The sequence below is a fragment of the Anomalospiza imberbis genome, unplaced genomic scaffold (assembly GCF_031753505.1).
Source record: "Anomalospiza imberbis isolate Cuckoo-Finch-1a 21T00152 unplaced genomic scaffold, ASM3175350v1 scaffold_43, whole genome shotgun sequence".
Classification (NCBI taxonomy): Eukaryota; Metazoa; Chordata; class Aves; order Passeriformes; family Viduidae; genus Anomalospiza; species Anomalospiza imberbis.
This window is the reverse complement of record NW_027100039.1, coordinates 831,189-855,131: the sequence shown is the minus strand read 5'-3', so window position 1 is coordinate 855,131 and position 23,943 is coordinate 831,189. Positions and strand designations below refer to the sequence as shown.

Sequence of the window (23,943 nt, the reverse complement as noted above, 5' to 3'; positions counted from 1 at the left end):
CCTCATAGGCGCCGATTTCCCCGCACGAACCCCGATCTTCCTTCAGAATCCCCGATTCCCCCTCATGACCCGCGATTCTCCTTCACGACCCCCGATCTTCCTTCAGAATCCCCGATTCCCCCTCATGATCCCCGATTCTCCTTCACGACCCCCGATCTTCCTTCAGAATCCCCGATCCTCCCTCACGACCCGATTCCCCTCACGACCCTTGATTCACCCTCACGGCCCCCGATTTCTCCTCAAGACCCCCAATTCCCCCTCACAACGTCCGATTCTCCCTCACGACGTCCGATTTCCCCTCACGACGTCCGATTTCCCCTCATAAGCCCTGATTTCCCCTCACGACCCCCAATTCCCCCCCAGGACCCCCGATTTCCCCTCATAACCCCCGATTTCCCCTCACGACCCTTGATTCCCCCTCACAACCCCCGATACCCCCTCATAACCCCCGATTCCCTCCCATGACCCCCGATACCCTCACGACCCCCGATTTCCCCTCATAACCCCCAATTCCCCCCCACGACCCCCGATACCCCCTCACGACCCCCAATTCCCCCTCACAACCCCCGATACCCCCTCACAACCCCCGATTTCCCCTCACGATTCCCAATTCCCCTCACGCCACGCACTCCCACCGCTCACCAGCTCCAGGCCCGAAGAGAGCGCCCGCCTGCCCTCCGCCCTTTTTATAGCTCTGCCAGGCTCCGCCCACCAGCCAAGAGGGCGGTGGCATCGAACGGCGGGAAGCGGAGCCCCACCCCCTCTAAACCCCGCCCCCTCGCCGCAAGCCACGCCTTTTTCGCCTTTTATGGGCGGCCATGCATTGGCTAGCCCCGCCCCCGCACGCTCGAGGCCGTTTTGGCAAAACTTTATTTTTTACCAAAAAAAAACCAGAAATTGTACAGCCGGGGGGCTCGGGGGGTCCCGGGGGGGGGGGTCGGGGGTCCTCAGCCCCCTCCCCCCAGCTGCTACACGGGGGAAAGTTCGCTTTTTTTTTTCTTTTTTCTTTTTTTTTTTTCCTTTTTTTTTCTTTTTTTTTTGTTTTTTTTTTGTCTTTTTCAGGCCTTTTTCTACAAAACCCCGGGGGAGGGGAAGGGGAAGGGGGGGAGGCCCAACCCCCCCCGCGGCCGGGCCGGGTTTTGGGGTCATTTTTGGGGGTAAAGAGGAGTGGTCCCGGGGGGGTCCCGGCGGCGGCGGGGCCTGGGGGGTCCTTATCGGGTCTGTTCGACTGTGGGGGGGGGGGGGAGAGAAAAAAAAAAAGGGGAGGGGGTCAGGATGGCCCCGACCCCCTCCCCCCAGAAAAACCCACCCCAAAATCCCCCCAGCGAATCCTCCCCAAATTGTCTCGGTGCAGGAGGAGACCTTCACCTCGTGGGGCAGCTCACCCCAAAAGCTGCAAGCCCCGACCCCCCAAAATCCCCCCAGGACTCCCCAAATTCCCCCAGGACCACCCAAAATCCATCCAGGAATGCCCAAAATCACTCCAGGAACGCCGAAAATCCCTCCAGGACCCCCGAAATCCCTCCAGGACCCCCAAAATCCCCCCAGGACCCGCCCAAAATCTCCCCAGGAACACCCAAAATCTCCCCAGGACCCCCAAAATCCCTCCAGGACCGCCCAAAATCCATCCAGGACCCCCCGAAATGCCCCCAGGACCCCCCAAAATCCCCTCCAGGATCCCCAAAATCCCCCCCAGGACCACCCAAAATCCCCCCAGGACCACCCGAAATCCCCCCAGGAACGCCCAAAATCCCTCCAGGATTGCCCAAAATCCCTCCAGGACCCCCCAAAATCCCTCCAGGACCCCCCAAAATCCCCCAGGACCATCCAAAATCCCCCCAGGAACGCCCAAAATCCCCCAGGACCATCCAAAATCCCCCCAGGAACGCCCAAAATCCCCCCAGGACACCACAAAATCCCTCCAGGATCCCCAAAATCCCCCCAGGACCACCCAAAATCTCTCCAGGTCCCCCAAAATCCCCCCAGGAATGCCCGAAATCCCCCCAGGACCCCCCAAAATCCATCCAGGACACCCAAAATCCCCCCAGGAACGCCCAAAATCCCCCCAGGACCCCCCAAAATCCATCCAGGACACCCAAAATCCCTCCAGGAACGCCCAAAATCCCACCAGGACCCCCCAAAATCCCACCAGGAACGCCCAAAATCCCTCCAGGACTCCCCAAAATCCCTCCAGGAACCCCCAAAATCCCTCCAGGACCCCCCAGGACCCCCCCAGAGCCCCAAATTGGCTCTCACTGTAGGAGGAGATGTCGATCTCGTCGGGCAGCTCGCTGATGTTCACCTCGAAGCGGTCCTGCACGTCGTTGAGGATTTTGGCGTCGTTCTCGTCCGACACGAAGGTGATGGCCAAGCCTTTGGTGCCGAAGCGGCCGGCCCGGGCCACCTGAGGGCCGGCAACGGGGTCAGCGGCAGCCGGGACCCCCCGGGAACCTCCCGAAAACACCGCTGGGACCCCCCAAAACCAACCTGGGACCCCCAAAAACCAACCTGGGACCCCCAAAACCAACCTGGGACCCCCAAAAACCAAACTGGGACCCCCAAAAACCAACCTGGGACCTCCAAAAACCAAACTGGGACCCCTAAAAACCAACCTGGGACCCCCAAAACCAACCTGGGACATCCAAAACCAACCTGGGACCCCTAAAACCAAACTGGGACCCCTAAAAACCAACCTGGGACCCCCAAAAAACCAAACTGGGACCCCCAAAAACCAACCTGGGACCTCCAAAAACCCCCTGGAACTGCCCAAAACCCCCCTGGGACCCCCAAAAACCAACCTGAGACCCCCAAAAACCCCCTGGGGCCCCCCAAAAACACCGCTGGGGACCCTCCAAAACCTCCCAGACCCCCCCCAGGACCCTCCCAGGCCACCCAGGCTCCTCCTAGATCCCCCAGACCCCCCCAGGACCCTCCCCAGCCCCCCAGGGACCCTCCAGGGACACCCTAGGACCCTCCTTGACCCCCCCAGGACCCCTCCCAGACCCACCAAAGACCCCCCAGCCCCCCCCAGGCCCCTCCTAGACCCCCCAGACCCCCCCAAGACCCTCCCAGCCCCACCAGGTTCCTCCTAGACCCCCCCAGACCCCCCCCAAGACCCTCCCAGCCTCCCCCAGGACCCTCCCCAGCCCCCCTGGGACCCTCCATGGACACCCTAGGACCCTCCTTGACCCCCCAGGACCCCTCCCAATCCCCCCAAAGACCCCCCAGACCCCCCCAAGACCCTCCCAGCCTCCTCCAGGACCCTCCAGGGACCCCCTAGGACCCTCCTTGACCCCCCAGGACCCCTCCCAATCCCCCCAAAGACCCCCCAGACCCCCCCAGGACGCCCCCCGGGCCCCACCCGGTGCAGGTAGGTGTCCGAGTCCTCGGGCATGTCGTAGTTGAAGGCGATGTTGACCCTCTCGATGTCCATCCCGCGGCCAAAGAGGTTGGTGGCCACCAGGATGCGGCGCTGGAAGTCCTTGAACTGCTGGTACCCGGGACAGCCTGGGGGGCACGGGGGGGTCAGGGGGGCTCGGGGGGCGTTTTTTGGGGGGCTCAGGGAGGGCTCAGGGGGTGTTTTTGGGGGTCTTGGGGTGTTTTTTGGGGGACTCGGGGTGTTTTTGGGGGGCTCAGGGGGTGTTTGGGGGGCATTTGGGGGTCTCAGGGGGTGTTTTTGGGGGCCTCAGGGGTTTTTTTGGGGGTCTCGAGGTGTTTTTGAGGGACTCAGGGGGTGTTTGGGGTCTCAGGGGTGTTTTTGGGGGTCTTGGGGTGTTTTTGGGGGGCTCAGGGGGTGTTTGGGGGGCTCAGGGGTTTTTTTTGGGGGGTCTTGGGGTGTTTTTGGGGGTCTTGGGGTGTTTGGGGGCTCAGGGAGGGCTCAGGGGGTGTTTTTGGGGGGCTCAGGGGTTTTTTTTGGGGGTCTCGAGGTGTTTTTGGGGGGCTCAGGGGGTGTTTGGGGGTGTCAGGAGAGGTTTGGAGGTTCAGGCGCTGGTTTGGGGTTTCAGGGTATGTTTTAGGGGTGTTTTTGGGGGTTCAGGGGTTGATTTTGGGGGTTCAGGGGTTGATTTTGAGGTGTTTTTGGGGTCCCACCTCTCCTCCTGCGGCATGCCCCGGTGGATGGCGATGGCCGGGGGTGTTTTGGGGGTTCAGGGGTGTTTTTGGGGGGCTCAGGGGGTGTTTTAGTGGTGTTTTTGGGGGGTTCAGGGGTTGATTTTGGAGGTTCAGGGTTGATTTTGGGGGGTTCAGGGTTGATTTTGGGGTCCCACCTCTCCTCCTGCGGCATGCCCCGGTGGATGGCGATGGCCGGGGGTGTTTTTGGGGGTTCAGGGGTTGATCTTGGGGTGTTTTTGGGGGTTCAGGGGTTGATTTTGGAGGTTCAGGGATGTTTTGGGGGTTCAGGGATGTTTTGGGGGTTCAGGGGTTGATTTTGGGGTGCTTTTTGGGGTGTTTTTGGGGTCCCACCTCTCCTCCTGCGGCATGCCCCGGTGGATGGCGATGGCCGGGGGTGTTTTTGGGGGTTCAGGGGTTGATTTTGGAGGTTCAGGGATGTTTTGGGGGTTCAGGGATGTTTTGGGGGTTCAGGGGTTGATTTTGGGGTCCCACCTCTCCTCCTGCGGCATGCCCCGGTGGATGGCGATGGCCGGGAAGTTCTGCTCCACCAGCAGCTGCGCCAGGGCGATGCAGCGCTGCACGGACTTGACGAAGATCACCACCTGGGGCACCCCAAAAACGGGGGGTCAGCGCACCCCAAAACCCGCTGGGCGCCCCAAAAACCTCCCCTGGGTACCCCAAAACTCCCCCAAGGGCACCTCAAAACCCACCCTGAGCACCCCAAAACTCCCCCTGGGCACCCAAAAATTCACCCTGGGCACCCCGAAACTCCCCCTGGGTGCCCCAAAATCCCCCCTGGGTGCCCCAAAATCCCCCCTGGGCACCCCAAAACTCCCCCTGGGTGCCCCAAAATCCCCCCGGGCACCCCAAAATCCCCCCCGAGCACCCCAAAACTCCCCCTGGGCACCCCAAAATCCCCCCGAGCACCCCAAAACTCCCCCTGGGCACCTCAAAACCCACTGAGTGCCCCAAAATCCCCCCTGGACACCCCAAAACCTCCCCTGAGCACCCCAAAATCCCTCCTAGGCACCCCAAAATCCACTGGTCATCCCAAAATCCCCCCCCGGGACTGGGATCACCCCAAAATCCCACCCCAAAATCCCCCCCAGGACTGGGAGATCACCCCGAAATCCCACCCCAGCCCCCTCTGCTCCCTGCCCAGGATTTTGGGGATTCCCACTGGGGGAATTTTGGGGGGGCATTTTGGGATGGGTTTTAGGGGATTTTGGGGTGGGTTTTGGGGGGATTTTGGGGTGAGTTTTGGGGGGAATTCAGGGGGAATTTTGGGGGAATTTTGGGATGGGTTTTAGGGGATTTCAGGGGGAATTTTGGGGGAATTTTGGGATGGGTTTTTGGGGATTTCAGGGCAATTTTGGGATAGGTTTTGGGGGATTTCAGGGGGATTTTGGGGTGGGTTTCACAGGGATTTCAGAGTGGATTTAAGGGAGGATTTCAGGATTTCAGGGTGGGTTTTAGGGTGGATTTTAGGGTGGATTTAGGAGTGGATTTTGGGGTGGATGTCAGGAGTGGATTTCGGGGTGGATTTCGGGGGGATTTCGGGTGGATTTCAGGGGGGATTTTGGGGTGGATTTCGAGGGGGATTTCGGGTGGATTTCGGGGGGATTTCGGGGTGGGTTTCAGGGGGATTTCGAGGGGGATTTCGAGGTGGATTTCGGCTGGATTTCAGGGGGGATTTCGGGGTGGATTTCGGGGGGATTTTGGGGTGGATTTCAGTGGGTTTCAGGGGGGATTTCGGGGTGGATTTCGGGCGGATTTCAGGGGGATTTTGGGGTGGATTTAGGGGTGGGTTTTGGGGTGGATTTCAGGGGGGATTTTGGGTGGATTTCAGGGGGATTTCGGGGTGGATTTCGGCTGGATTTCAGGGGGGATTTCGGGGTGGATTTCGGGGGGGATTTTGGGGTGGATTTCAGTGGGTTTCAGGGGGGATTTCGGGGTGGATTTCGGGCGGATTTCAGGGGGATTTTGGGGTGGATTTAGGGGTGGGTTTTGGGGTGGATTTCAGGGGGGATTTTGGGTGGATTTCAGGGGGATTTCGGGGTGGATTTCGGCTGGATTTCAGGGGGGATTTCGGGGTGGGTTTCAGGGGGGATTTCGGCTGGATTTCAAGGGGGATTTCGGGGTGGATTTCGGGGGGATTTCGGGGGGGATTTTTGGGGTGGATTTCGGGTGGATTTCAGGGGGGATTTCGGGGTGATTTCAGGGGGGATTTTGAGGTGGATTTCAGGGGGATTTCGGCTGGGTTTCGGGGTGGATTTCAGGTGGACTTTGGGGTGGTTTCGGCTGGATTTCGGGGGGGATTTCGAGGGGATTTTGGGGTGGATTTCGGGGTGGATTTCGAGGGGGATTTTGGGGGATTTCGGGGGGATTTCGGGGTGGATTTCGGGTGGGTTTTGGGGTGGGTTTCGGGGTGGGTTTTGGGGTGGATTTCAGGGGGGATTTCGAGGGGGATTTCGGCTGGATTTCGGGGGGATTTCGGGTGGATTTCGGCTGGATTTCAGGTGGATTTCGGGGGGATTTCGGGGTGTCGCCGCACCTGGTTGAACTCGAGCACGTCAAGGAGGTCGAAGAGTTTCCGGTTCTTCTCGTTGTCCTTGAGCTTGACGTAGTACTGCTGCAGCCCGTGCAGCGTCAGCTTCGTCTCGTCGTCCACGAAGATCTCCATGGGCTGGGGGGGGAAGGCGCTGAGCCCCCGCCTGGGCACTCCCAAACCCCCCTGGGCACCCCCAAACCCCCCCGAGCACCCCAAATCCCCCCTGAGCACCCCAAATCCTGCCTGGGCAACCCCCAAATCCTGCCTGGAGACCCCCAAATCCCCCCTGAGCACCCCAAATCCTGCCTGGGCAACCCCCAAACCCCCCTGGGCACCGCCAAATCCTGCCTGGGCACCCCCAAACCCCCCTGGGCACCGCCAAATCCTGCCTGGGCACCCCCAAACCCCCCTGGGCACTGCCAAATCCTGCCTGGAGATTCCCAATCCCACCTGAGCACCCCAAATCCTGCCTGGGCACCCCCAAATCACACCTGGGCACCCCAAATCCTGCCTGGAGACCCCCAAATCCTGCCTGAGCATCCCAAATCCTGCCTGGGCACCCCCCAAATCCTGCCTGGAGACCCCCAAATCCCACCTGGGCACCCCCAAATCCTGCCTGGGCACCCCCAAATCCCACCTGGGCACCCCCAAATCCTGCCTGGGGACCCCCAAATCCTGCCTGGGCACCCCCAAATCCTGCCTGGAGACCCCCAATCCCACCTGAGCACCCCCAAATCCTGCCTGGGCACCCCCAAATCCTGCCTGAGCACCCCAAATCCTGCCTGGGCACCCCCAAATCCTGCCTGAGCACCCCAAATCCTGCCTGGGCACCCCCAAATCCTGCCTGAGCACCCCAAAATCCTGCCTGGGGACCCCCAAATCCTGCCTGAGCACCCCAAATCCTGCCTGGGCACCCCCAAATCCTGCCTGGAGACCCCCAATCCCACCTGAGCACCCCAAATCCTGCCTGAGCACCCCCAAATCCTACCTGGGCACCTCCAAATCCTGCCTGGGCACCCCCAAATCCTGCCTGGAGACCCCCAAATCCTCCCTGAGCACCCCAAATCCTGCCTGGGCACCCCCAAATCCTGCCTGGAGACCCCCAAATCCTCCCTGAGCACCCCAAATCCTGCCTGGGCACCCCCAAATCCCACCTGGGCACCCCCAAATCTTGCCTGGGCACCCCCAAATCCTGCCTGAGCACCCCAAATCCTGCCTGGAGACCCCCAATTCCACCTGAGCACCCCAAATCCTGCCTGGGCACCCCAAATCCTGCCTGGAGATTCCCAATCCCACCTGAGCACCCCAAATCCTGCCTGGGAACCCCAAATCTTGCCTGGGCAGCACCAAACCCCCCTGAGCCCACCTGGGCACCCCCAGATCCCAACTCTCTGGGACCCCAAAAGAACCATCGGGGACCCCAATAAGGTCTCATGGGGTCTCTGCACCCCACAACTGCCCTGAGACCCCCAAAACTGCCCTGAGACCTCAAAAACTGCTCCTCAGACCTTCAGAGAGAGCCTGGAGCACCCCAAAACTGCCCCTGAGACCCCCAGAGGAGCCTCAAGGACCCCAAAACTGCCCTGAGACCCCAAAAGAGCCTCCAGGACCCCAAAACTGGCTCTGAGACCCCCAAAAGAGCCTCGAGGACCCCAAAACTGGCTCTGAGACCCCCAGAGGAGCCTCAAGGACCCCAAAACTGACCCTGAGACCCCAAAACTCCCCGTGAGACCCTCAAACTGGTCCTAAGACCTCCAAAGAGAGCCCTGAGCACCCCAAAACTGCCCCTGAGACCCCCAGAGGAGCCTCAAGGACCCCAAAATACTCCTGAGACCTCAAAACTGGTCCTAAGACCTCCAAAGAGAGCCTGGAGCACCCCAAAACTGCCCCTGAGACCCCCAAAAGAGCCTCAAGGACCCCAAAACTGCTCCTGGGACCCTCAAACTGATCCTAAGACCTCCAAAGAGAGCCTGGAGGACCCCAAAACTGCTCCCGAGACCCCCAAAAGAGCCTCAAGGACCCCAAAACTGCTCCTGAGACCCCAAAGGGAGCCTCAAGGACCCCAAAACTACTGCCCCTGAGACCCCAAAAGAGCCTCCAGGACCCCAAAACTGCTCCTGAGACCCCAAAGGAGCCTCAAGGACCCCAAAACTGCTCCTGAGACCCCAAAGGAGCCTCCAGGACCCCAAAACTGCTCCTGAGACCCCCAAAAAAGCCTCAAGGACCCCAAAACTGCCCCTGAGACCCCAAAAGAGCCTCAAGGACCCCAAAACTGCTCCTGGGACCTCAAACTGGTCCTAAGACCTCAAAGAGAGCCTGGAGCACCCCAAAACTACTCTGAGACCCCCAAAAGAGCCTCCAGGACCCCAAAACTGCTCCTGGGACCTTCAAACTGGTCCTGAGACCCCCAAAAGAGCCTGGAGCACCCCCAAAACTGCCCCTGAGACCCCAAAGGAGCCTCCAGGACCCCAAAAACTGCCCCTGAGACCTTCAAACTGGTCCTAAGACCCCCAAAAGAGCCTGGAGCACCCCAAAACTGCCCCTGAGACCCCAAAGGAGCCTCCAGGACCCCAAAACTGCTCCTGAGACCCCCAAAAAAGCCTCAAGGACCCCAAAACTGCTCCTGAGACCCCCAGAGGAGCCTGGAGCACCCCAAAACTGCTCCTGAGACCCCCATAGGAGCCTCAAGGACTCCAAAACTGCTCCTGATATCCCCCAAAAAAGCCTCCAGGACCCCAAAACTGGTCCTGAGACCCCCAAGGGAGCCTCAAGGACCCCAAAACTGCTCCTGAGACCCCAAAGGAGCCTCCAGGACCCCAAAAACTGCTCCTGAGACCCCCAAAAAAGCCTCAAGGACCCCAAAACCGCTCCTGAGACCCCAAATCTGCCCCCAAGAACCCCAAGGGAGCCTGGAGGCCCCCTCCCCCCGCCCCGGGCGGGGGGTCCCTACAGCCCCCTCCAGGTCTCCCCAGCCCCCAGCCCCATCGGGGGGCTCCTGCCCAGCCCGGGGGGCGCCCCCCCCACCTTTCCCCCCCTCCCCAGCCCCCCGACTCCTGCTGCGGGCCGGCTCGGGGCCGGGGCCGGGGGTCCGGGCGCCGCGGGGTCCGGGGTCGCGCCGAGGCCGAAGGGGGCTCCCGCCGTGTCCTCAACGCCGTCCGGGCCGGGGGGGGGTCCCGGGGGGGGTCCCCGGACCCCCGGGGGCCGCCACAGCTCGGGGGGGTCTTCGTCCTCCGGGGGGGCCCGGGGACAGGAGCAGGAGCACGAGGAGGAGGAGGAGGAGGAGGAGGAGGAAGAGGGGCGGTGCCGAGGGGGGGGAGGGGCGCGAGAGCTCTTCCGCAGAGGGGGGAGGGGCGGCGGGGGCGGGGCCTGGGCGGGGGGAGGGGCTAAGGAGGGGGAGGTTAATACGTCTTGCATGAATTTGCGGCACACGGGGCGGATTTCCTTGCTCAGGGTGGCGCTGAACATCATGACCTGCTTTTCGTGCGGGGTCATGCGGAAAATCTCCTGGACGTCCCGGCGCATGTCTGGGGTCGGGGAGGGGGGAGAAATGGGGTCAGAGTGGGGAAATGGGGAAAAAAAGGGGAAAAATGGGGTCAGAGGGAGGGAAATGGGGAAAAAAGGGGGGGAAATGGGGGGGAAAAGGAGAAAAAAATGGGGTCAGAGGGGGGGGAAATGGGGAAAAAAGGGGGTCAGAGGGGGGGAAATGGGGGGGGGAAAGGGAGAAAAAATGGGGGGTCAGAGGGGGGGAAAATGGGGAAAAAAGGGGAAAAAAAATGGGGTCAGAGGGGGGGGGAAATGGGGAAAAAAGGGGAAAAAAATGGGGTCAGAGGGGGGGAAAATGGGGAAATATGGGGGACAGAGGGGGGGAAATGGGGAAAAATGGGGGTCAGAGGGAGGGAAATGGGGGGGAAATGGGGTAAAAAAAGGGGGTCAGGAGAGGGGGGGGAAATGGGAAAAAAAGGGGAAAAAATGGGGTCAGAGAGGGGGAAATGGGGGGAAATGGGGAGAAATGGGGGGGAAATGGGGAAAAAAGGGGGTCAGAGGGGGAGAAATGGGGAAAAAAGGGGAAAAAATGGGGTCAGAGTGGGGGGAAATGGGGAAAAAAGGGGGGGAAATGGGGGGAAATGGGGGGGAAATGGGGAAAAAAAGGGGGGTCAGAGGGGGGAAAATGGGGGAAATGGGGTAAAAAGGGGGTCAGAGGGGGGGAAATGGGGAAAAAATGGGGTCAGAGGGAGGGAAATGGGGAAATATGGGGGTCAGAGGGGGGGAAATGGGAAAAAAAGGGGAAAAAAGGGGGTCAGAGGGAGGGAAATGGGGGAAAAGGGGGTCAGAGGGGGGGAAAATGGGGTCAGAGGGGGGGGAAATGGGAAAAAAAGGGGAAAAAAAATGGGGTCAGAGAGGGGGAAATGGGGGGAAAAATGGGGGAAAAATGGGGGTCAGAGGGGGGGAAATGGGGATCAGAGAGAGGAAAAAATGGGAAAATGCAGAAAAATGGGGGTCAGAGAGGGAAACAAAGGGGACAGAGAGGGAAAAATGGGGGAAAAAATTGGGGTCAGGGGGGAAATGGGGTCAGAGAGAGAAAAAATGGGGGTCGGAAAAGGAAAAAAGGGGGACAGAGAGAGAAAAATGGGGTGGGAGAAGCGAAATGGGGAAAAACGGGGCTCAAGGAGAGTACTGGGGGTCCCAAAGAGATGTATCGGGGTCCCAGGGGTTGGGTTTGGGGCCCCCAGGATGGGATTGGGGCGCCAAGGCCTGAACTGGGACCCCAGAAAGCTGAACTGGGACCCCAAAGCGCTGAACTGGGACCCCAAAGCGCTGAACTGGGACCCCAAAAGGATGAACTGGGACCCCAAGGGCTGAACTGGGAACCCCAAAGGGCTGAACTGGGACCCCAAAAACAATGAACTGGGACCCCAAAAAGCTGAAGCAGACCCCAAAGGGCTGGACTGGGACCCCAAAACACTGAACTGGGACCCCAAATCGCTGAAGCAGACCCCAAAGGGCTGAACTGGGATCTCAGGGGCTGAACTGGGACCTCAAATCGCTAAACTGGGACCCCAAATCGCTAATCTGGGACCCCAAAACCCTGAACTGGGACCCCAAAGGGCTGAACGGGGATCTCAGGGGCTGAACTGGGACCCCAAAGCGCTGAACTGGGACCCCAAAAGGATGAACTGGGACCCCAAAAAGCTGAACTGGGACCCCAAAACAATGAACTGGGATCCCAAAAAGCTGAACTGGGACTCCAAAGGACTGAACTGGGATCTCAGGGGCTGAACTGGGACCCCAAAACACTGAACTGGGACCCCAAATCGCTGAAGCAGACCCCAAAGCGCTGAACTGGGACCCCAAAGCGCTGAAGCAGACCCCAAAGCAGAGCACCCCCAGGCTGGGTCGGGGTCCCAGGGGCTCCCCCCACCCCGGGACCCCCCCCAGGCCGTGCCCCCCGGGCCGGGGACCCCCGACGCACCGAGCTGCTCGAGCATCTTGTCGCACTCGTCCAGGATGAAGTGCTTGATGTGTTTGAGGTTGAGGCTCTTGTTGCGGGCCAGCGCCAGGATCCGGCCCGGGGTCCCCCACCACGATCTCGTCCTTCTTGATGGACAGCCCCCCGAAAAACACCGCCACCTGCGAGGGGACACCCCGAAATCTGCGTGAGAATTCTCCCCAAAAAACTGCGAGGGATGGACCCCCGAAAACGCCAACACCTACGAGGGGACACCCCGAAATCTGCACAAAAAACCCTCCAAAAACCCGTGAGGGATGGACCCGCAAAAACACCAACACCTGCGAGGGGACACCCCAAAATCTGCGTGAGAATTCTCCCAAAAAAACTGCGAGGGATGGACCCCCAAAAACACCAACACCTGCGAGGGGACACCCCGAAATCTGCACAAAAAACCCTCCAAAAACCTGTGAGGGATGGACCCCAAAAACGCCAACACCTGCGAGGGGACACCCCGAAATCTGCGTGAGAATTTTCCCAAAAAACTGTGAGGGATGGACCCCCAAAAACACCAACACCTGCGAGAGGACACCCCGAAATCTGCGTGAGAATCCCCCCAAAAACCTGTGAGGATGGACCCCCGAAAACAGCAATATCTGTGTCAAAAATACCCTAAAAACCTGTGAGAAACAGCCCCCCGAAAAACACTGCCACCTGCGAGGGGACACCCCGAAATCTGCGTGAGAATTCTCCCAAAAAACTGTGAGGAACAGCCCCCCGAAAAACACTGCCACCTGCGAGGGGACACCCCGAAATCTGCGTGAGAATCCCCCCAAAAAACTGAGGGGAACAGCCCCCCGAAAACACTGCCACCTGCGAGGGGACACCCCGAAATCTGCGTGAGAATTCTCCCCAAAAACCTGTGAGGGCTGGACCCCCGAAAACAGCAATATCTGTGTCAAAAATACCCTAAAAACCTGTGAGAAACAGCCCCCCGAAAAACACCGCCACCTGCGAGGGGACACCCCGAAATCTGCATGAGAATCCCCCAAAAAACTGCGAGGGATGGACCCCCAAAAACACCAACACCTGCGAGGGGACACCCCAAAATCTGTGTGAGAATTCTCCCCAAAAAACTGCGAGGGATGGACCCCCGAAAACGCCAACACCTGCAAGGGGACACCCCGAAATCTGCGTGAGAATCCCCCCAAAAAACTCTGGGGAACAGCCCCCCGAAAAACACCAACACCTGCGAGGGGACACCCCAAAATCTGCGTGAGAATCCCCCCAAAAAACTGCGAGGGATGGACCCCTGAAAACAGCAACACCTGCAAGAGAACACCCCGAAATCTGCACGAAAATCCCTCCATAAACCAGTGAGGGATGGACCCCCAAAAACACCAACACCTGCGAGGGGACACCCCGAAATCTGCGTGAGAATCCCCCCAAAAAACTGAGGGGAACAGCCCCCCGAAAAACGCCAACACCTGCGAGGGGACACCCCAAAAACCTGCGAGAGACGGACCCCCGAAAACACCAAGTTCTGCAAGGGGACACCCCAAAATCTGACGAGAACCCCCCCCCCCAAAAAACCGTGAAGGACGGACCCCGAAAACACCCCCAGCCGCAGCAGCAGGCAGCGATCCGCACCCCAAAACTCCCAGCCGTGCTTTAGGGCCCCCCAGAGCCCCCCGGGACCCCCCCAAATCCCCCCAGGACCCCCCCAAACCCCCCAGGACCCCTCAGGACCCCCCCCAAATCCCCCCTAAGCTCCTCAGGACCCCCCCAAATCCCCCCAGGACCCCCCAAATCCCCCCAAAACCCCTCAGGACCCCCCCCAAATCCCCTAAAGCTCCTCAGGACCCCCCCAGAGCCCCCCAGGACCCCCCTAGAGCCCCCAGATCCCCTCAGGACCCCCCCAAATCCCCCCAGGACCCCCCAAACCCCCCTGAAGCCCCTCAGGACCCCCCCCAATGCCCCCCAAAACCCCTCAGGACCCCCCCCCCAAATCCCCCTAAAGCTCCTCAAGACCCCCCAGAGCCCCCCAGGGCCCCCCTAGAGCCCCCCAGATCCCCTCAGGCCCCCCCCCAAAGCCCCCAGGATGCCCCTAAAGCCCCCACAGCCCCCCAGATCCTCTCAGAACCCCCCCCCAAAAGCCCCCCAGAGCCCCTCAGGACCCCCCCAAATCCCCCAGGACCCCCCCCAAAGCCCCCCAGATCCTCTCAGGACCCCCCCAGATCCCCCCAAAGCCCCCCAGATCCCCCCCAGATCCCCCCAGGACCCCCCCAGATCCCCCCAGGACCCCCCCCAAAGCCCCCCAGATCCCCTCAGGGACCCCCCCAGATCCCCCCAGGACTCCCCCAAAGCCCCCCAGGACCCCCCCAGATCCCCCCAGGACCCCCCCCAAAGCCCCCCAGATCCCCTCAGGACCCCCCCAGATCCCCCCAGGACCCCCCCCAAAGCCCCCCAGATCCCCTCAGGACTCCCCCAAAGCCCCCCAGGACCCCCCAAGATCCCCTCAGGACCCCCCCAGATCCCCCCCAAAGCCCCCCAGGACGCCCCCCGAGCCCCCAGCCCACCTTGACGCTGGGCATGTACTTGGAGAAGCGCTCGTACTCCTTGCTGATCTGGAAGGCGAGCTCCCGCGTGTGACACATCACCAGCACCGACACCTGGGGGGCACAGGGGGTCACCAACGGGGGACCCCTCCCCAAAACCCACCCTGGGACCCCTCCTCAGACCCGCAGACCCCTGGGACCCCTCCTCAAAACCCCAGACCCCTGGGACCCCTCCCCAAACCCCCAGCCCCTCCCAGGCTCCTGCGTGTGACACATCACCAGCACCGACACCTGGGGGGCACAGGGGGTCACCAACGGGGGACCCCTCCCCAAAACCCGCCCTGGGACCCCTCCCCAGACCCCCAGGACCCCTCCCCAGCCCCTGACCTGTCCTGGGACCCCTCCCCACCCCTCCCCAGCCCCCCAGGACCCCTCCCCAGCCCCCCAGGGACCCCTCCCTGACCCCTGGGACCCCTCCCCAACCCCTGGGACCCCTCCCCAGCCCTCCGGGACCCCTCCCCAGCCCTCCAGGACCCCTCCCCAGTCCCCTGGGACCTCTCCCCGACCCCTGGGACCCCTCCCCAGCCCCCCAGGACCCCTCCCCAGCCCCTGACCTGTCCTGGGACCCCTCCCCAGCCCTCCAGGACCCCTCCCCAGTCCCCTGGGACCTCTCCCCGACCCCTGGGACCCCTCCCCAGCCCCCCAGGACCCCTCCCCAGCCCCTGACCTGTCCTGGGACCCCTCCCCAGCCCTCCAGGACCCCTTCCCAGCCCCCCTGACCTGCCCTGTGACCTCTCCCCAGCCCCCCTGGGACCCCTCCCCAGTCCCTGACCTGCCCTGGACCCCTCCCACACACCCCCAGCCCCCCGAGACCCCCTCCCCAGCCCCCCAGGACCCCTCCCCAGCCCCCCAGGACCCCTCCCCAGCCCCTGACCTGCCCTGGGACCCCTCCCTACGCCCCCCAGCCCCCCGAGACCCCCTCCCCAGCCCCCCAGGACCCTCCCCAGCCCCCCAGGACCCCTCCCCAGCCCCTGACCTGCCCCGTGACGGGCTCCAGCTGCTGCAGCGTGGCCAGCACGAACACGGCCGTCTTGCCCATGCCGGACTTGGCCTGGCACAGCACGTCCATGCCCAGGATGGCCTGGGGGATGCACTCGTGCTGGACTGCGGGGGGCAGCGGGTCAGGGACCCCCGGGACGGGCACACAGACCCCCCGAGACCCCCGGGATGGGCACACAGACCCCCCGAGACCCCCGAGACCCCCGGGACGGGCACACAGACCTCCTGAGACCCCCCCGAGACCCCCGGGACGGGCACACAGACCCCCCGAGACCCCCGGGACGGGCACACAGACCCCCTGAGACCCCCGGGACGGGCACACAGACCCCCCGAGACCCCCCAAGACCCCCAGGACAGGCACACAGACCCCCCCGAGACCCCCCGAGACCCCCGGGACGGGCACACAGACCCCCCGAGACCCCCGGGATGGGCACACAGACCCCCCGAGACCCCCGGGATGGGCACACAGACCCCCCGAGACCCCCGGGATGGGCACACAGACCCCCCGAGACCCCCGGGACGGGCACACAGACCCCCCGAGACCCCCCGAGACCCCCGGGATGGGCACACAGACCCCCAGAGACCCCCGGGACGGGCACACAGACCCCCCGAGACCCCCAGGACGGGCACACAGACCCCCCGAGACCCCCCGAGACCCCCGGGACGGGCACACAGACCCCCCGAGACCCCCCGAGACCCCCGGGATGGGCACACAGACCCCCCGAGACCCCCGGGACGGGCACACAGACCCCCCGAGACCCCCGGGATGGGCACACAGACCCCCCCCGAGACCCCCGGGATGGGCACACAGACCCCCCGAGACCCCCGGGACGGGCACACAGACCCCCCCGAGACCCCCCGAGACCCCCGGGATGGGCACACAGACCCCCCGAGACCCCCGGGACGGGCACACAGACCCCCCGAGACCCCCCGAGACCCCCGGGATGGGCTCCAAGACGCTCCAGGACCCCCCAGAAACCCCTCCAAACCCCCCCCAGGAGGCTCCTAAACCCCCCCCGAGCCCCTCCAAGCCCCCCAAAACCCCCTCCAAACTCCCCAGGAGGCTCCTAAACCCCCCAAAACCCCCTCCCAACGCCCCCCAGGAGGCTCCTAAACCCCCCTCCAACACCCCGAAAGCCCCTCCAAACTCCCCCAGAGCCCCCCAAAGCCCCTCCAAAGCCCCCCCAAACGCCCCCAGGAGGCTCCCAAACCCTCGCGAGCCCCCGCGAGCCCCCCAAAAACCCCCTCCAAAGCCCCCCAGCTCCCCCAGGAGGCTCCTAAACCCCCCAGAACCCCTCCAAACGCCCCCCAGGAGGCTCCTAAACCCTCTAACACCCCTAAAACCCCTTCCAAAACGCCCCCCAGGAGGCTCCTAAACCCCCCCGAGCCCCCCGAGCCCCCCCAAAACCCCCTCCAAACTCCCCAGGAGGCTCCTAAAACCCCCCAAAACCCCTCCCAACGCCCCCCAGCAGGCTCCTAAACCCCCTCCAGCACCCCCAATTCCCCCCCAAACGCCCCCCAGGAGGCTCCTAAACCCCCAAACCCCCTCCCAATGCCCCCAGGAGGCTCCCAAACCCCCTCCAACACCCCCCAGGAGGCTCCCAAACCCCCCAAACCCCCCCCAAAACCCCCTCCAAACTCCCCCAGGAGGCTCCTAAAACCCCCCAAACCCCCTCCCAAACCCCCCAGGAGGCTCCTAAACCCCCAAAACCCCCTCCAAACGCCCCCAGGAGGCTCCTAAACCCCCCAAGGCCCTCCAAGCCCCCAAAACCCCCCTCCAAACGGCCCCCAGGAGGCTCCTAAACCCCCCAAAACCCCCTCCCAACACCCCCCAGGAGGCTCCCAAACCCCCCCGAGCCCCCCAAAAACCCCTCCAACACCCCCCAGGAGGTTCCTAAACCCCCTCCAGCACCCCCAATTCCCTCCCACAACGCCCCCCAGGAGGCTCCTAAACCCCCAAAACCCCCTCCAAACGCCCCCCAGCAGGCTCCCAAACCCCCTCCAGCACCCCCAATTCCGCCCCAAACGCCCCCCAGGAGGCTCCTAAACGCCCAAACCCCCTCCCAACGCCCCCCAGGAGGCTCCCAAACCCCCGCGAGCCCCCCGAGCCCCCCAAAACCTCCTCCAAAGCCCCTCCAAACCCCCCCAGGAGGCTCCTAAACCCCCCAAAACCCCCTCCCAACGCCCCCCAGGAGGCTCCCAAACCCCCTCCAACACCCCCCAGGAGGCTCCTAAACCCCCAAAACCCCCTCCAAACCCCCCCAGGAGGCTCCTAAACCCCCTCCAACACCTCCAAACCCCCTCCCAACACCCCCAGGAGGCTCCTAAACCCCCCAAACCCCCCTCCCAACGCCCCCCAGGAGGCTCCTAAACCCCCTCCAACACCCCAAACCCCCTCCCAACACCCCCAGGAGGCTCCTAAACCCCCCAAACCCCCCTCCAAACCCCCCCAGGAGGCTCCTAAACCCCCAAAACCTCCTCCAAAGCCCCCAGGAGGCTCCTAAACCCCCCAAACCCCCCTCCAAACGCCCCCCAGGAGGCTCCTAAACCCCCCAAGGCCCTCCAAGCCCCCCAAAACCCCCTCCAAACTCCCCCAGGAGGCTCCTAAACCCCCAAAACCCCTCCCAAACGCCCCCCAGGAGGCTCCTAAACCCCCCAAAACCCCCTCCAAACCCCCTCCCAACGCCCCCAGGAAGCTCCTAAACCCCCCCGAGCCCCTCCAAGCCCCCCAAAACCCCCTCCAAAGCCCCCCCAGGAGGCTCCTAAACCCCCTCCAACACCCCCAAACCCCCACCAAACGCCCCCCAGGAGGCTCCTAAACCCCCTCCCAGCACCCCCAAATCCCCTCCAAACTCCCCCAGGAGGCTCCCAAAGCCCCAAAACCCCCTCCAAAGCCTCTCCAACTCCCCCAGGAGGCTCCTAAACCCCCTCCAAGCCCCCGAAACCCCTCCCAACGCCCCCCAGGAGGCTCCTAAACCCCCAAAACCTCCTCCAAACCCCCCCAGGAGGCTCCTAAACCCCCAAAACCCCCTCCAAACCCTCCCAGGAGGCTCCTAAACCCCCAAAACCTCCTCCAAACGCCCCCCAGGAGGCTCCTAAACCCCCCAAGGCCCTCCAAGCCCCCCAAAACCCCCTCCAAACTCCCCCAGGAGGCTCCTAAACCCCCCAAAACCCCCTCCCAACGCCCCCCAGGAGGCTCCTAAACCCCCCTCCAACACCCGAAAGCCCCTCCAAACTCCCCCAGAGCCCCCCAAAGCCCCTCCAAAGCCCCCCCAAACGCCCCCAGGAGGCTCCCAAACCCTCGCGAGCCCCCGCGAGCCCCCCAAAAAACCCCCTCCAAAGCCCCCCAGCTCCCCAGGAGGCTCCTAAACCCCCCAGAACCCCCTCCAAACGCCCCCAGGAGGCTCCTAAACCCTCTAACACCCCTAAAACCCCTTCCAAACGCCCCCAGGAGGCTCCTAAACCCCCCCGAGCCCCCCGAGCCCCCCAAAACCCCCTCCAAACTCCCCCAGGAGGCTCCTAAACCCCCCAAAACCCCTCCCAACGCCCCCCAGCAGGCTCCCAAACCCCCTCCAGCACCCCCAATTCCCCCCCAAACGCCCCCCAGGAGGCTCTAAACCCCCAAACCCCCCTCCCAATGCCCCCAGGAGGCTCCCAAACCCCCTCCAACACCCCCCAGGAGGCTCCCAAACCCCCCAAACCCCCCCCAAAACCCCCTCCAAACTCCCCCAGGAGCTCCTAAACCCCCCAAACCCCCTCCCAACGCCCCCCAGGAGCTCCTAAACCCCCTCCAACACCCCCAAAACCCCCTCCCAACACCCCCAGGAGGCTCCTAAACCCCCCAAACCCCCTCCAAACCCCCCCAGGAGGCTCCTAAACCCCCAAAACCTCCTCCAAAGCCCCCCAGGAGGCTCCTAAACCCCCCAAACCCCCTCCAAACGCCCCCAGGAGGCTCCTAAACCCCCAAGAGCCCTCCAAGCCCCCCAAAACCCCCTCCAAACTCCCCCAGGAGGCTCCTAAACCCCCAAAACCCCTCCCAAACGCCCCCCAGGAGGCTCCTAAACCCCCCAAAACCCCCTCCAAACCCCCCCAGGAGGCTCCTAAACCCCCAAAACCCCCTCCAAACTCCCCCAGGAGGCTCCCAAACCCCCGCGAGCCCCCGCGAGCCCCCCAAAACCCCCTCCAAACTCCCCCAGGAGGCTCCTAAACCCCCCAAACCCCCCTCCCAACGCCTCCCAGGAGGCTCCCAAACCCCCTCCAACACCCCCCAGGAGGCTCCCAAACCCCCGCGAGCCCCCCGAGCCCCCCGAGCCCCGCGAGCCCCGCGAGCCCCCGCGAGCCCCGCGGCGCGGGCACCTTCGGAGGGGTGCTCGAAGCCGCAGTCGACGATGGCGCGCAGCAGCTCGGGCTTGAGCAGGAAGTCGCGGAAGCCGGAGCTGTGGATGGACACGTAGGAGCCCTTGACGTCCTTCTTGGGGGCCGCCTCGGCGCCGTCCGGCCCGGCCGCGTTCTCCACCTCGTCGTCCTCGTAGTCCAGCAGCTCGTTGTCCACGTCGTTCTCCGCCATGGCGGCCCGCGGGCTAGCTCCTCCCTGCGGGGGGCGAGCGGGCTGCTGAGAGCGGCTTGGGGGCTACTGGCTGCTCCTGGGGCTACTGATACTGGCCTTAGGCTACTGACTGCTCCTGGGGCTGCTGAGAGTGGCTTAGGGGCTACTGGCTGCTCCTGGGGCTACTGATACTGGCCTTAGGCTACTGACTGCTCCTGGGGCTGCTGAGAGCGGCTTGGGGGCTACGGGCTGCTCCTGGGGCTACCAACTGCTCCTAGGGCTGCTGAAAGCAGCTTTGGGGCTACTGACTGCTCCTGGGGCTACCAACTGCTCCTGGGCTACTGACTGCTCCTGGGGCTACTGATACTGGCCTTAGGCTACTGACTGCTCCTGGGGCTGCTGAGAGCGGCTTAGGGGCTACTGGCTGCTCCTGGGGCTACTGATACTGGCCTTAGGCTACTGACTGCTCCTGGGGCTGCTGAGAGCGGCTTGGGGGCTACTGGCTGCTCCTGGGGCTACTGATACTGGCCTTAGGCTACTGACTGCTCCTGGGGCTGCTGAGAGCGGCTTGGGGCTGCTGAGAGCGGCTTGGGGCTACGGAGAGCGACCTGGGGGCTACTGACTGCTCCTTGGGCTACTGAGAGCAGCTTTGGGGCTACTGACTGCTCCTGGGGCTACTGATAATGGCCTTAGGCTACTGACTGCTCCTGGGGCTACTGAGAGCCGCTTGGGGCTACGGATAGCGGCCTGGGGGCTACTGACTGCTCCCGGGGCTGCTGAGAGCGGCCTTGGGGCTATTAATAGCGGCCTTGGGGCTACTGACTACTCCTGGGGCTACTGACTGCTCCTGGGCTACTGAGAGCCGCTTGGGGCTACGGATAGCGGCCTGGGGGCTACTGACTGCTCCTGGGGCTACTGAGAGCAGCTTTGGGGCTACTGACTGCTCCTGGGGCTACTGAGAGCCGCTTGGGGCTACGGATAGCGGCCTGGGGGCTACTGACTGCTCCTGAGGCTACTGAGAGCAGCTTTGGGGCTACTGACTGCTCCTGGGGCTACTGACTGCTCCTGGGGCTACTGACTGCTCCTGGGGCTACTGACTGTTCCTGGGGCTGCTGAGAGCAGCTTTGGGGCTACTGACTGCTCCTGGGGCTGCTGAGAGCGGCTTGGGGCTATTGATAGCGGCCTTGGGGCTACTGACTGCTCCTGGGGCTATTGATACTGGCCTTGGGGCTACTGACTGCTCCTGGAGCTGCTGAGAGCAGCTTTGGGGCTACTAATACTGTCCTTGGGGCTACGAACTGCTCCTTGGGCTACTGACTGCTCCTTGGGCTACTGAAAGTGGCTTTGGGACTACTGATACTGGCCTTGGGACTACTGACTGCTCCTGGGGCTGCTCAGAGCAGCTTCGGGGCTACTGAGAGCGGCTTCAGGGCTACTGAGAGCGGCTTCGGGGCTACTGAGAGTGGCTTTGGGGCTACTGACTGCTCCTGGGTCTGCTGATATTGGCCTTGGGCTACTAACTGCTCCTGGGGCTACTGAGAATGGCTTCAGGACTACTGAGAGCAGCTTCAGAGCTACTGACTGCCCCTGGGGTTATTAATACTGGCCTTGGGGCTACTAACTGCTCCTGGGGCTACTAAGAGCGGCTTCAGGGCTACGGACTTCTCCTGGGTCTAGTGAGAGTGGCTTTGGGGCTACTGACTGCTCCTGGGGCTACTGATACCAGCTTTAGGGCTACTGACTGCTGCTGAGACTACTGAAAGTGGCTTCAGGGCTACTGACTGCTCCTGGGGCTGCTGATATTGGCCTTAGGGCTACTAACTGCTCCTGGGGCTATTAAGAATGGCTTCAGGACTACTGAGAGCGGCTTCGGGGCTACTGACTGCTCCTAGGGCTACTAATATTGGCCTTGGGGCTACTGACTGCTCCTGGGGCTACTGAGAGCAGCCTTGGGGCTACTGACTGCTCCTGGGGCTGCTGAGAGCGGCTATGGGGCTACTGACACCCGCTTTGAGGCTACTGACTGCTCCTGGGACTACTGAGAGCAGCCCTGGGGCTACTGATACTGCCCTTGGTGCTACTGAACATTCCTGGGGCTACTGAGAACGGCTCTGGGGCTACTGACTGCTCCTAGGGCTACTGAGAGCAGTCCTGAGGCCACTGAGAGTGGCTTTGGGGCTACTGACTGCTCCTGGGACTGCTGGCCACCCTCGGGGCTACTGACATCACCCTCGGGGCTACTGACATCACCCTCGGGGCTGGGTCACCCCCCTGAGGGGGCCGCGGGTCACAGGGGCTGGTGGCCACCACTGGGGCTACCAACAGCAGCCTTGGGGCCAACGAGCACTCTTGCGACCACTGACGTCAGCCCTGGGGCTACCAACCACACGCGGGGCCACTGACCACCCCCGGGGGCTACCGAGCAACCGAGCGGGCCACCGACATCACCGCTGGGGCCACCGATATCAGCCTGGGGACTACTGAGCACCCCCGGGACCACCGACACCGCTCCTTGGGCCAGTGACCACCCCCGGGCTACCGACACCGCTCCTTGGGCCAGTGAGCATCCCCGGGCTACCGACACCGCTCCTTGGCCAGTGACCACCCCCGGGCTACCGACACCGCTCCTTGGGCCAGTGAGCACCCCGGGCTACCGACACCGCTCCTTGGGCCAGTGACCACCCCCGGGCTACCGACACCGCTCCTTGGGCCAGTGAGCACCCCCGGCTACCGACACCGCTCCTTGGGCCAGTGAGCACCCCGGGGCTACCGACATCGCTCCTTGGGCCAGTGAGCACCCCCGGGCTACCGACATCGTTCCTTGGGCCAGTGACCACCCCCGGGCTACCGACATCGCTCCTTGGGCCAGTGACCACCCCCGGGCTACCGACACCGCTCCTTGGGCCAGTGACCACCCCCGGGACCACCGACACCACCCCGGGGCTACCGACACCGACCGCGGCAGGCCCCGAGAAGGGGGCACCGGAGAGCGGGGCCGGGGCCAGCACCGGGTGGCCACCGGTGGCCCGGGACCCGCAGCCACCCTTCCCCCAGCGGCCACCGGAGCCCGGCCGGTCCCGCCCCCCCCCCACACCGGGAGGGTCGCTCGGTTCCCCCCCCCCCCCCCTCACTCCCGCCGCCCCCCGGCGCCGCCATCTTGGAGCGCGCAACGGCGGCGGCCCCGGCGCGGCCCCCGGGCGGCGGCGGCGGCCCCGGAGCGCGGCGGGGAGCGCGGGGGGGCGCGGGGCGGGCGGGGGGGGCGCGGGGGCAGCGGGCGATGGGCGGCGGCGGCGGCGATGGCGGCGGATGCGGCTCCGGCCGGGCCCGACTCACCCCGAACGATGCGACCGCCGCGACCGAGAGGGCGGGGCTGAGCGTCACTTCCGGTCCGGCCCCCGCGCGCGCGCGACCGCCACAGGACCCCCCTTCCCCCTTCCTCCGCCATCGGCGCGGGGCTGCCCGCGGCGATCGCCTGAACGCGGCCCGGCCTCGCTGCCGCCGCTCCCGCCGCTTCTCGCACCGCCCGCACCGGCTCCGCCGCTTCCCGCACACCCTCCCGCACCGGCCCCGCCGCTTCCCGCACACCCTCCCGCACTGCCCCCCGCCGCTTCCCGCACCGCCCGCGCACACCTCCGCTCAGGCAGCGCGGCGGACAGCCCCGCCGCAGGGTCCT

The 23,943-nt window shown here is 63.7% G+C and overlaps 1 protein-coding gene across 1 annotated transcript; it reads right to left on the bottom strand.

Moving 5' to 3' along the window:
• Positions 1-1,070: 1,070 nt before the first annotated feature.
• LOC137466761 (spliceosome RNA helicase DDX39B-like) lies at positions 1,071-20,347 on the bottom strand. Its single transcript, XM_068178443.1, is given in 11 exon segments — positions 1,071-1,228; positions 2,257-2,404; positions 3,362-3,498; positions 4,595-4,712; positions 6,665-6,796; positions 10,067-10,185; positions 12,132-12,238; positions 12,240-12,289; positions 14,687-14,779; positions 15,702-15,829; positions 20,081-20,347. Coding segments are annotated over 11 exon segments (1,260 nt in total). The 5' UTR covers positions 20,292-20,347; the 3' UTR covers positions 1,071-1,211.
• Positions 20,348-23,943: the final 3,596 nt, after the last annotated feature.